This window comes from Anopheles ziemanni, chromosome 3 (genome assembly GCF_943734765.1).
Source record: "Anopheles ziemanni chromosome 3, idAnoZiCoDA_A2_x.2, whole genome shotgun sequence".
Taxonomy (NCBI): domain Eukaryota; kingdom Metazoa; phylum Arthropoda; class Insecta; order Diptera; family Culicidae; genus Anopheles; species Anopheles ziemanni.
The window spans coordinates 34,814,333-34,827,460 of record NC_080706.1 but is presented as its reverse complement, the minus strand read 5'-3'; the positions used below and the strand labels follow the sequence as shown (position 1 = coordinate 34,827,460).

General features: G+C 46.5%; 1 protein-coding gene across 1 annotated transcript; it reads right to left on the bottom strand.

Annotated features, from left to right (window-relative positions):
- Positions 1-226: 226 nt before the first annotated feature.
- On the bottom strand, positions 227-12,054 carry LOC131288035 (uncharacterized). Its single transcript, XM_058317132.1, has 8 exons — positions 11,848-12,054; positions 4,194-4,465; positions 3,539-4,118; positions 2,137-2,670; positions 1,788-2,072; positions 680-923; positions 380-611; positions 227-314 (listed from the first exon to the last, which is right to left on the bottom strand). The coding sequence occupies exons 1-8, from the start codon at positions 12,052-12,054 to the stop codon at positions 227-229; spliced, it is 2,442 nt and encodes an 813-aa protein (XP_058173115.1).
- Positions 12,055-13,128: the final 1,074 nt, after the last annotated feature.

Genomic DNA, 13,128 nt, shown 5'->3' with positions numbered 1-13,128 from the left:
TTCTGGTTTCTCTCAAACACGTCTATTCGCTATTTTAAACTATTCGCTGGAAAGGTACATATTTGGTACTAGACGTGGCACACTGGTAATTGGCCTTTGCTTGATTTTCTTTCTGCTTCACCTAACGATTTTTGGCACTGGACCATGATGAGGTCACACTCTTTGCTCATACCCTCACAAAAGTTTAAATATTGCTGCTATCATTGCTTTTCCCCCAATTGATTCTTTAATTGCTGGAACGTTCCGCCACGGCCGTGCTGGTGATGACACTGGTAATCTCCCCGTTCGCTGCTCTATTTGCATCCAGTGATCCCCTGCAAAAAGATGAGAATTCAGTAATGCTAGGTTACGTTTAGATGGCGCACACCGAATAACCTACGGTATCGCTATGTGGCGGGGCAGATTGTTGGGGACGGTGTTCAGGTGATGGGGTGACGCATTTCCCCCGTTGCCGCCGGGAGAGCTGTCCACGTAGCGCGGGTCTTGGCCGGGACTGTGGTGTAGTTCCATCGGTTGCGAGGTTGCCATGTGCGCCGGATTGGAGTTCATGAGCTTTGGTTCGTTCGCGATCGAGTGGTACTGGGACGTGATCATCGAGGGTAACAGTTTGCCTGCAATGACAGTGCCAAAACCATGTAGGGCGCGGTTTAGCCGATCCGTGATCCGGTGCTTTGCTTACCCGTGTTAAGTCCGTTGAGACTGGGTTGCATCTGCTGACTAGATTTGGGTTTGCGCTTCCGCGTCTGGATGCCATCCTTCTTCATCGTGAGCGGCCGGTTGACGCTGTGCAGCTTGTAGTACAGTCCGCAGGCGTTGCACACCGGATCGCCTTGGTTGTTCCGGCGCCACAGCGTCGTGGTGGTGGTCTGGCAATTCGCGCACGTTACTCCCGAGCGGCGATTACCCTGAACTGGCGGTACTTTCTAGATAAATGATCGAAAAGACATTTATCAAATACAAAAACATAAAAGGGGAATCTTAAGAACATACAGCCCACAGCTTGTTAAATTCTTTATTGAGACATAATGAGGCTTCATATTCTACTAATGGATGATAACATGACAGAAGATGATTTCAACCCCTTCACAGTCTCAGTGTTTTTTAAGATTGTTTGTGATTTAAACTCGGGCAAAACTGTGACGGGATTAAAGTAGGTTATTTAAAAACTACTTCGGGGGTCCGGGACAGCCGAGCGGTAGAGCCGGTTAGAAAATCGGCCCATGAGCGCCGGGGCTCACCACCTCGACGGCGTAAGTTCGAATCCCAACCAAGACCGGACCCTCCCCTGTACGAGAGAACTGACTATCTACGTACAACAGAAAAACAAGTCTCGTAAGCCCTTAACGGGCAGGCATGACCAAAGAGGTCGTTACGCCAAGAAGAAGAAGATTTAAAAACTAATATCTACCAATAATTAGTCTAGGTTCCTATACCCATGTTTGTATACCTATTTCATATATCTTTTAAGCGCAAAAAATAATTATGCATTTGCGGGTTCCGCTATGTATGATAATATAAGCTGATCACCGATTACGGATGGAGATGCCAATTTTAAAGTCCGGATTATATGGTAGTAATGTACAAAAGGCTAATATCATTGTGTTTTCAACTTGTTGGATTTGTTCAAGTTTGTAGTGACGTCGAAAATCACACCTGAATTATATTTTTCGAAGCGCTTTTAAAATTCAGAAGAATGATAACCTTCTAATCAGCGATTGGTGCCTGGAACTTTCCAACGCAGGCGCATCGTTAATCGCCAAGAACACAAATTACGTTAGAGCACTTACCACTGCTTGTTTGGCCTTCTGAGACCGATTCGGTGGCCGGTTCGTCCCCGGATTCTGGCGCGAGTAAAGCGCACAGGCGTTGCACAGGGTATGGCCAACTACATCGCGCCTCCAGAGCGGCGTGTCAGAGCTTCCACAGTTGACGCACTCCCGGTGTTCCGTCGCTGCAGCCAGCTGAGGCTCGTAGGCTTCGTTCAGCGAGCTAATCTGCCAGTGCTGCCCGTTCCCCGCATACTCTCCGACATTGCCTCCCGCATTGTCCATGACGATCGTGCCGGTAAAGTTCTGGGGACGATACAAACTGTAAACCTGTGTTCTCAGGCAGAGTTCTCGTGCCAGCAGTACTCACGGTGTTATAATCCACGCCGGCGCTATTCCAGTACCCCGAGTAGATCTGCTGGGCGCCCGGTGAGCTGCTGCTGTGACCGGTGGCGTTCTCGTACATGTTCTGCGAGTTGCCGATCGGGGGCGTGTAGTGGATCTGCTTGGTGATGATCGAGGACGAGGTAAGCGTAGGGTCGCCCTTATATAGGACGGTGTTTGGACTGGCTGGGTGGTAGTAGATAGCTTCCTTCTGTGGCAGGAAGGTGGTATAGTTGCCTGTCGAGTAGCCATCCGACGCGATGTAGTAGTTTTGGGGCGAGGCGAGCGTGTGCACCGGTTCAAGGTTGGTGTAGTGCGTCTTAGCGTCCACGACCGTACCTTCGACCACCTGTTGCACCTCACCCGGCCCTCCGGAAGCTTCGTGCGTCTCGTACACCTGGATCGTCTGGTGGGACGGCTGTGCCTGCACTTGGACCGTCGCACCGGCCTGTGTCGTGAGAGCCACTCCGGAGGAGTGCTGAGGAAGTTGCTGTTGAGTAGACGAGATCAGAAGAGTTAGCTCAATGATAAAAAACAAGCGTTACTTTAAAAAATCTTGAATAAAATAGTCAAAATATTTAGCCAATCCAAATTTAGACTAAATGAATAAGTTGCAAGCGTAGCAAAATATAATAATTTGTTGATCGAGATAACATAACATTAGCATTAACAGATAACATTTAAATTAGCAAAAGGATATCTTTACATTTGAAAATTTCAGCCAAAAATCTGTGTAGATCATTCTGAAAACTTATACGTTAATCATCTTAAGGTCATCAATTTTTGCTTTCAAATCTCAGTGCTTCGAATGCTAAATTTCCTCCTCAACAGCCCAAGGCCTCAAGATGAAGTCTTCAAAACGTTGTAATCAAAATGGTTTATTATGAGTGCGTCAATTACCATAAAAATAATGATAACAAAATATATTGCGGTTTAAATGTTTAAGTTTTAATAAGTACCGTTTCAAAAAAAATTAAAATGGAGATGAGCAAAACTTCCAAGCGAAGCAAATTAGTTATGCTTTTCTCCAAAATGTTTTATCAAATGCGCGATGAGTTTATGAATTTACTTTTAAACTAAAGTAAATGTAGTAAAAAAAGGGTTTTAATCCAGAAAAGATACCGTGCGTTTTGGGTAAAACTGTGAGATCGTTGCACTAACATAAAATAAATAAATCAGTGTAAAGATATTATTAAAGGAGAGGATAATTAGAATAGTTTGAGGATAATGGACAAAAGTAATGTCCTGCACATGTTTGAATACATACTGATTACAATTACGATTTTACTTTAACATGCACCTTTTACTATCAACTGATCAAAACGTACTGAAAATGTCATAGGCAAGTTGGAAACACACTTTTAATTAGGCACTGATTAGTACTTTACCTGACTTGATTGCGGGTGCGCGTGATGATGAACCTGGTGTCCAGGTGGACCCATTCCGCCATGTCCGTGATGTCCCGGATGGTGAGGATGGTGAGGATGGTGCGAATGATGGGTGACGTGCGGATGGCTACCGGAAGAGTGTAGCGCTGGGGGAAGTGGCAGTCCGGCATGTGGCTGCTGGTAGATGTACCGCGAATGTGGGTGGTACTTTACATCCTCGTACCGATTGACGTACCGCACCGCCTCCTCGCCCTCATTCTTGTACTCCACGAAGATGGTCTGCGTCTGGACGGGAATGAGTGTGGTCTCGGTACCACCATTCGCCGCTGCACCCAGGGCCGCTTCCTTTTCGATGGCAAGCTCACGCTTCACGATCTGCACGTTCGATGGCACGACGGCGGTGGTGGCCGGACTCACCACCACTCCCTGCTCCTGACTAGTGGCCGGCCCCGACTCGTACGGACCGTAAGGCCCGTGCTGTTCGACACCTCCCCCTGGTGGTCCGACCTGCGACTGATGGTACTCCACTCCATCGTAATCAGACGACTCGTTTGGGGGTTCTTGACCGTCAGAAATCTCTCTGCAACGACAAAACAAAACACATTGTAACATTGTACACGATCGCTCGTTCGTTATGGTTCATGAGGACTCGTACCGTATCTGTCCCGTGGTGGTGATCATGCGCTGCTTATGCTGGTTGATGATCACCGCTGTCTGCTGCTGGCCGGGCGAGCTCCTTTCCGCGCTCGAGTGCATCTCGGAAGCGACGATCATTTCGTCCACCGGAACCTCGGGCCCGAGCGGTTGTGACGCTTGCGAAACGGCCACCGATGACGCGTGATGAGGGTGCGCTTGGTGCAGGTTGGGCTGGGTCATTTCCGGACCGGGGTTCTGTTCCGGTTCCTTCGGCTCCTGACCCGTCTCCATCTGCGGGCGAAAAAGGGGAACATAAAGTACGATGACTTAACAAACCGTCCCCAAAGGTGAGTCACGCTGTTAGGTCTCCGGCTGAGCACACATCTCCTATAACGCCGGTTCCAAGGTACACCGTCACCAGCGCGTCACCAAAAACCCATCATACGACACACAACCGATGCGTTAACCAACCGATGTAGTAAACAAAAGCGGCATAAACCCATTATACGACACACAGCCGATGTAGTAAACGAAAGCAAGCATCGCTTGACGTAAGTCTCGGTGAAAAAATGGGGATTCCGTTAAACAATCACGCGTTAGTCGAACAGCAGAGTTGGAGCAATACATCGACACTCCGAAGACCTTCTTTTCCACATTGACAAGCGATATAACCAAAATTGCTCAGCTCTTTCAAAACAATCGCGAAAGAAACAGGTAGGAGAACAGGAGGAATTATATATTACAATGGGGCGCAAACTCGCCCCATACATTTATTTCGACGAAATGTATCGAAGTTTCACCTCTCGTTACTCGCATAGTTGTTTACATTCTATGCTGTTTATCACCATGCTGTCAAAAGCCACGGTCGCCATTTTCTAAAAAAAATACCTCCTAAAAAGTCACCAATTCAGTATTTAATCATCTTGGTGTGCATATTTTGCCAAACGATAGGCGGTATATATTGCCCCGCCATCTCCTTCTTGTTGAAGTGCAGTTTGTTTACTATTTGGCAACAGAAAGCAAGTTGGTAAAAATATCGATTACAACGGAGTTTAACAACTGAATTGCATTTAAGAACAGTATAAATAGGAAGTAAATTAATAAATTGGATATTTGGTGGTAAATTTTGCTCGTTTTTTTAGCGTTCCTGTTTCGTTTTGTTTACGATTCGTCCGTTGGCTTGTTTACGTTTTGAATAAGTCTTTGACGCAGAGCCCTACAACAGGAAATTGGGGTAAAGCATGATCGCGTATGGGAACAGTTTCGCTGTTTCTTTGTGGGGCCCGTGTCAAACAAACCCATTTCCGGTCGCGATCGAATCATCCGTTGCCTAAGCTCATCGCTTAAAAACTCTGCTTGGGTCCCGAGGGGGGGAAGCAGGAAGTTGCGCATACGGTTTTGGTTCCGTTCGAACCGATTGCTGTCGACGAGCATTAGGTTCGAAGCGAAAACGAGGGAACTTAAAACAACAATTGCTGGTCGAGAGTAAACGGAAACTAGTTGAATGACCCAAATAGTTGTGCTAAATAAAGTTGTACATGTACAAGCACTGTTCAAACGATGCTTCCGATCGTCCGGTTGAACTTGTTTGGTGACAACGTGCAAGAAAAACACATGAAAGTTTTAACAACATATTTTGTCTGATGAATAAAAGAATAATTTAAATAAAAGAAAAATACTCGTATAATCTAAACTATTATTTTAAAACATTAGCAGCACAAACTGTTATTAAGATTGTATTAATTTTCTTATTCGTTAGTAGTTTTTCTTCCAAGGGTTAAAAAAACCGCATTCATTGCTATGCCGCTCTATTAATTGAGAACAATAAAACAGATTTTCTATCCAGTATATTTCTTCAATTTCAGATTGAAGTTACAGACCTTGCATGTTACTTACATTGTCTATAATAATCTTGGAGTATTTGTTTTGAATTAGTTTATCCCTCGAAAATAACCTACAGAATCGAACATTCCTACGGGCGAAAGAAAAGTTTACTAATTTAAAACGTACTTGATTTTGAGAATTGAGAGGAATTCAAAATATAACAACGAAAAGGAAACCTGCATTATAATAAACTAAAAACTTGAGAAAACTTTAACAAATATTTTAATCACATTTAAGAAACCTCTTTCGACATTATTAATTAGAAGAGATTGAAAAGTAGTCGTACCAAAGGGATCAAAACAAACAAAACAGTAGGATTTTGAATAGAATTAAATGCAAATGGAAACTATTAAGCAAACCAGCTGAAACTAATATTTTCATTCAAATACTAAAACAATAATCGCATTCATAACGATTCCGAACTAAATAAAAAAAGTGCAATGCAAACTCAATATCTAGAAATATTTAACAACTTAAATCAATTAATTTATCTCTTAACGGGCGGCATAATTGAAAACAACCGTTGAAATCTTTCACCATTCTTGCCATGGACAGAACACGGGGCACACTCGCGTGCAATTCATTCCACCGTGAATATGCGTGCGTGACACGTGCGCGACCTAATGAATCTATCTCTATTACCGAAAAAGACAAACCAAGCGGAACGTTTGGGCCGCAAAGGAGCAGGTATCGTGAGCCTACGCTACTTCTACGGTCTTGGCGAAGGAGATTGCCCGACTACGATAAGAACGTAAACACCAAAGGTTACTTTCCATCGTCGAGCAAACAGCGTCACAGCGGGACCCTTTTGGGCTCTAAAAGAAGGAGGCTAAAAGGTGCCATTCTGCGCCAACCGAACCGGAGGCTCCGCAGGCCATTCGAGACCTTTTGATCGCTGGGTACCAGTTGAGGGTGGGTACAAGTAAATTGGATTGAGTAAAATGGGTCGAAGGAAAAATACTGCTGTATAGGAAAGCAAAGTGGCAACAGAAGGAAATGAAGAACGGAAGATAAACACCCAAGGTGCGGAGTTTATTAACTCGTTAATGATGTGATGTAATTCATTGGACTTCATCTCTGCTGCGTCTCATCCATCATTACGCCCTGCTTAGGTTAAGCTCAGGCGTTACAGCCCAAACAGGCAAGAAAGAGATCGGCACTGTTGTGTACGCTGTCGACAGGGTCGCTGCCTTTGCATCAGGAGTTGTGACACCTGACCATCGAGCCCATCGAGGAGATTATCGCGCACTAAAGTGTCGACTTCACGTACGCAAACTATTGATACGGACTCCGATAGCTTCCCGTCTACTCCTACTGGTCCGAATCATATCTTATCCGATCTCCTGACCTACGCCGTCCACGGCCGATAACCTCGACTTGGATGGCACTTGTCGGCCGCCGGGGAAGTGTGTACCGTACCGCTGGTAACTGTTCTGACGCTTCTTGTCTTGATATCCCGAATGGGACCGTACCCCGATGGGAGATACGATGGTGGTCACTTTTGCCACCATTCTTCTGGACAAAATTGCGAAACGGACGACGTGGAAATTCTTCGAACCTTGAAGCAAAATGTACGAGGCAGAAGGGGGCAAACAGCAAATCCCTCACGCACAGTTCCCCATAAGTGAAACGGTCGGCCGGCCTTCGGCGACTTAAGGATGGCTTATTGCTTCGGTACATCTTGTTCCCGAGCGTTTCTCCAAGCGTTTCCCTCCCCCGGGAGTGATGGAGTACAAGGAAGAACCGTATCAATTCCACGAATCGAAAAGAAGGCTCAGCAGACCCACCCTTAGGCCTATCCTACCATCGCTGCGAAGAAGAAAACATATACCACCCCAAACCGGGAAGGAATTAGGAAGAAACTCTGTCCGGGCTTTCCGTGTGCGGGAGCTCATAAATGTCAGTAGCGTTCATAAAATTTCGTCTTATCTTCTCGCTGTACGCAATAAAAGTAAAGAAGAAAAGAACTGCGTTGGAAAAAGAAGCTTCACAAACGAACGAAAAGTTAGAGTCACTCGATAAACTTCGTCCATTTCGGCGCGTTTAATGGCCAGCCAAACACGAACACCCTGTCACCCCAGCCCTTGGCGGTGGCGGTAATTAAACGCACGTCTCACCTTTGCGGCCTCGGATGCTCCATTTCGCGACATACGGGAAATATGGCCTCAACGGTGTAGGTATTTATGAGCGCGACAGCGAAGGCGGCAGCGGACCTTTGCGGCCTTTGCTAGGCCGAATTCGTGCCATATAGGACACTAATTAAATGGTTGGTGAACGAAGCCAGTTCATTTGCCTTAAATTCAACCCTTGTTTCAAGGATGTATCGCAGTGTAACAGAAATAAGTCGAACCATCCCGAGCATGAACTCAAGTCGTGGCGAAATAGAAGTTCAACATTCTACAGAGCCATCGATCACGAAGAAAAAAACGCCCGACATTAGTGTGTCCAAGGCGTTGGCGCCACCAAAAGCAAACGTTGGCGCCCGAGTGGGAATGGGGCGAAACGGAAAATAAAAAAAGGAAAACTCAACGCACTGAATTGTCGTCGATGACTCAACGATCCTGGAATGTGCCGGGTATCACGCGGCAGGGTTCAACAACTGTTCAAAAGCAGCGTCCCGTAATAAAGAGCAGAGTCTTTTGTCGCCGCTCCATCGGCTGCTAAGAAAATTAGATCATTCATCAAGACGACCATTTTCGGTCGGAAGGCACCAAAAGGCTCTCGAGGCGTCCGCAAGGAATCCGGCCTGACGCGAGGAAAGCGCTAGCACACTCTACTCTACATTCCACGCGAAGATCATCGGTACAAGTAAGATATCACTATCAGAAAGCTATAAATATGTGAGAGAACAGAGAAACTGTGACTGGGCTGAAGCCGGCCGGAAAAAGCCCCGAACAGCCAGAAAACACTTCCAACGGGTCGATCTTCCCAAATCGGACGATCAATCGTTGAGCGCACCTGAGAGCGCCTGAATCGCACGATCGCCCCCGAAGATCGCTCCTTTCCTCCGTACCAACCCGCACTTCGTTCGTCCAAGTCGTCGCGATAACGGACGAGGGAAGTTTTCCTTAAAATCTTTCCCCTTTGCGAGTGCAGTTGCTTCGAGGAGCGGCGAGTCGCAGGCATCGAAAACCGTTCCCTCCAAGGGCCCAGCGGATGGACGAACGACGGCGACGAAAGGGCACGCGTTATCTAACCAATTTTACATAGGTTTTTATGCGTGACGTGACATCGCATCGCTCGGACCACGTCCATTGGAAAATTGGGCAGCCAATCGAATGGGACATGGTTACTTCCCCTAACCACTCGGACCACTAAATTACGATGCGCCGGCGTGGGCACGCCGTGTGCGAGCAGATGTCGGACGAAGTGCATTTTTACGTGCGTTTTGTCGGCAGGTGCATTTTCTAAGGAGGTCTGTGCCTTGTTTTGAAAATCGAGAGCATGTAAGATGTATTCAAAAGTTCTTAACGTAGCTCGTTGACTGTTTCCATTCAATTGAAGTGTTGTTATTAACTTTTAAATAGTGATGGACAAAGAAATACCTGACAAGGTCGACACCGGTTTCATTTCCCATAAAGGTTCCTTATTTGATCTTCATATATTTCATTTATAATTACCGTTTCTATCGTAAATTATTATTGAGGGATGTTTTAATAAACCAAATACATTTACAACTACAAATACAATTTTTCTAAAAAGTTCTAAACGAGGTAAAATGTAGGAAGAGTATATTCAATTGCAACTTTGAAATGATTTTTAAAAAGAAACTTACGAAGCTACCGGAACAAAGTAGAGATTGCTTTCAATAAAGATAGAATTTAATGTCGGTTTTTAATTCATGCCATTTCTTTAATAATTTGTCGTCGTCAAATGGTGGTTTATCATCCTGTATGAAACATGACTATGTGATTTACACAATATAAATAACAAAGCAATGGGAAACGATAAAAATCCTCCTTTATCATGATTATCACCATCAAACATCATCACAATGCTTGAGTAAACTGAAATCTGAAATCATAACATGTGCGATTTTAAACCCGACAACTAAACGCACACTATTACTGATCTTCCGAAAACAAAACCAGGCCGTTCTTAATAGCCGGAAAGAAGAATAACCCGACCGACAGGTTTGCTTTGAACAAATTACTGAAGAAAATAAACTCATATTTTTTATGACAGAAAAGAGTTCAAACGCTTCAGTACCAGGTATTATGCCACAAAAAACCCTCATTGCTGCCATAAACTTACAACCCGAACAAAATAAATTTTGCTCCAATTAGAATAACTGACGGCACGCTCGGGTCCAATAAAAAAAGCTCTCCATTCGAGTTTTAGGTCCATATCGCATCAGAGATGTGGAAGAAAAATCGTACAACGTAACATCACGAAATTGGTCCTTGACCAACTGTGGACAATAAACGAAGGACAACACCATGCAGAGGCACAAACCTTCGGTTTCTATCCTCCAGTCAAGTGGATAATCCTTCCTGTGGTAGATCCTTTACGAGGCACAAAGTAACACACAATGTCCAATGCTAAGCCCAGTGTGGGTAGAACGAAGTACAGGAGAGGCACGTTGACCTTCAGGAAGCTCAAGGAAAAAAACCCATACCCAAAGAAGTCACCCGTGTGGCGCCTGGGTTATGGTTATTGCGTCTTCCCTGGGCGTTGCGTCGTAACTAGGGGGTAACAAAGATCCCAATCCTAAACAGTGAATACCTGCCTATGTCTAGGTACAGCACATTTGCGTGGCCGGACACCTTGCCATCGGTTCCACCTACGGCGTACATCCGTCAGATAGTGCGTACCGTAACCGATGCCCGATTGGAGGAATACCGGGAGAGAACCTTTCGTTATTCGAAGCAAGGAACCATTCATACCGTTCCCCGGTCCACATTGGACCTGTTCCGTCCGTCGGGATGTGATTTATGGCCATTGCTAAGTGGAAAGTTGACGTAACAAAAAGAACTGGAGAAATGGGCCCCGGGAAATGGGCTTTCTTTTGGCTTTCCTTTTTTTTTTTGTTTGAGGTTCTGCAGAAAACAAACGTCAAGTGTTGTTTAGACCTTCTCTTAATTGAAACATATCGCGATTATATCTTCAATTTGTTTGTCACTCATCGATTAAACGGGGTCTATCCACGAAGTTCGTTTACTGATCGTTTCCTTGGGAAACATTGGTATTTATCAATGCCAGCTTCATTTGTTAATACTCAATTTAACGTCACGTATGAGTCATGTGATTCTAAAAAAACTGACGCAAAATGGACGCAATCATAGAAATGCACAAAAACTAATCAAACCTCTACAATCGTCTGCATAGAACATACGCCACAACAGTTGTCGCGAAAAGCACAACAAACCGCAACCGGTTCTACACTTGCGATAGCACTTTCTTTTTATCATTTCCCAAACAGACCCAAAACAACGTGCCAACCAGCGCTAGATTACGCATCCGGCGATAGGGCCTATCGATAGGCAAACGCCGTGCGCCCAGAGCCGGCGTCCTGGCTAGGAGGACCACGCGCCATCCAAATACCGCCGACGGGCCCTGCCTATCGGAAGCGACGGTGGGTGTTGGGATTCTCCGATAAAAATATTTTATCTCCGCAACCGTAGGAGCGAGAAGCTGCTGATACTGGCACCCGGTCTATCTGCCGGCAGGGTCTGGCAGCGTCCTCTGATTAGGAGCTCGTCCTCGGCCGATTAGAAACCGGCCGGCAGAAAACGCGGGAAACGAAGCATCCAAGCGAAGCGTCGCGCAACTGCCCCATGCTGCTGTACCTTGGAGGGATCGCTGGCCATATCGTGGCCCGATGGTGCCGACGTTCCCGCCGGATCGTGGACCGAGGAATCGCCAACCGGCGCCGCCGAAGCCGTCACCGTGCTCGTGTTCGCCGGAACACTTGTCGCTGCCGAGCTGGGCACCGTGCTGGAATGGGGTCCACTCACCGCGACACCGACGCTCTTCGGATCGGATGAGACGGCCATTTTCGGCGCTGCACCACTTTGCCACCACTACGCTGCCACGCACCAATAGCCCGCACACCACGTGATCTTCGTAAATCCCAAACTCCAAACTGTTTAGCAAACTTCTCACAAAATTAATTGGAAACTGGCTGATATTGCTTTATCAAGTCCACTGGAAGTACTCCTTAGCCAAAACGCGAGGAACCACTGGACCAAGTATTTCAAGTAATTCGCTACCGCCTTAAAGGAAAGGACCAAGTCCTTGCCCGTATCCACTGGCGCTCACGGAATCTGCTTATGTCTCTAGCAACCAAAGCACGATCCACAGGGATCCTATACAGAGTGCTCTATATCGATGATGGACCACTTCACCACTGGACGACGATCACACCAGAAGGAGCATCTCGCTGCGACTAAGAGGCGCGGTAACCGTGCGCGACATGTGGTGACTACCGCACCGCACAAATTATATGTACATATTGAACGAAATTGATGGGGAAAATTGTAGGCCGCAATGGAGGAACAACAGCAGCAGCAACAGCAGCAGCAACAGCAGGGCAGAAAGATGTTTTATATATATATCGTCGAAGCCCATCCACCCGAAGTCGCGTTCCGGGGGCCGTTCGGCAGGCGGTCCTGAGTGCGCGCGTGTGTGTATGAGTCTTGCGCCGTAGGGCCACGGTGGCCACTCGCCCATCGATCCGACGCTCACACGGCCAGCGGTGGACCTCGTCGTGATCGCTTATCTTATCAGGCACCGTGGACTGATGTTTCGTTTGTAACAGTAAAATCTCACACCTTCGCCATAGGCAACCGGTGGAGAGGAGGGCCACTCTACTTACACACCGACACACACAGACACACCGTACATCCACGTACGCCTTCGGGTTGGTGGGTTGGGATATTTTGCCCGAAAATCCTATCGATTCTAACCTATCAATCAAACCGGCTCGCGGAGTTCTCCCCACGAGAAGATGCACGATAGCACGATCGATCGACACACCTGGAGTCGCCGCTGGAGCTTTACCGTCTAGGGACCGACACCGCCGAAAGCTTGAACGTGACTCCTCTACGGTCCTGGGTTGGTCTTCGCTG

Bases quoted from the DNA above. Each gene is read 5' to 3' on its own strand.
- LOC131288035 (XM_058317132.1), bottom strand. From the start codon at position 12,054: ATGGCCGTCTCATCCGATCCGAAGAGCGTCGGTGTCGCGGTGAGTGGA. The intron at 4,119-4,193 runs GTACGAGTCCTC...TTGTCGTTGCAG, and splicing joins ACCACCACGGGACAGATACG to AGAGATTTCTGACGGTCAAG. The intron at 612-679 runs GTAAGCAAAGCA...CTGTCATTGCAG, and splicing joins TCTCAACGGACTTAACACGG to GCAAACTGTTACCCTCGATG.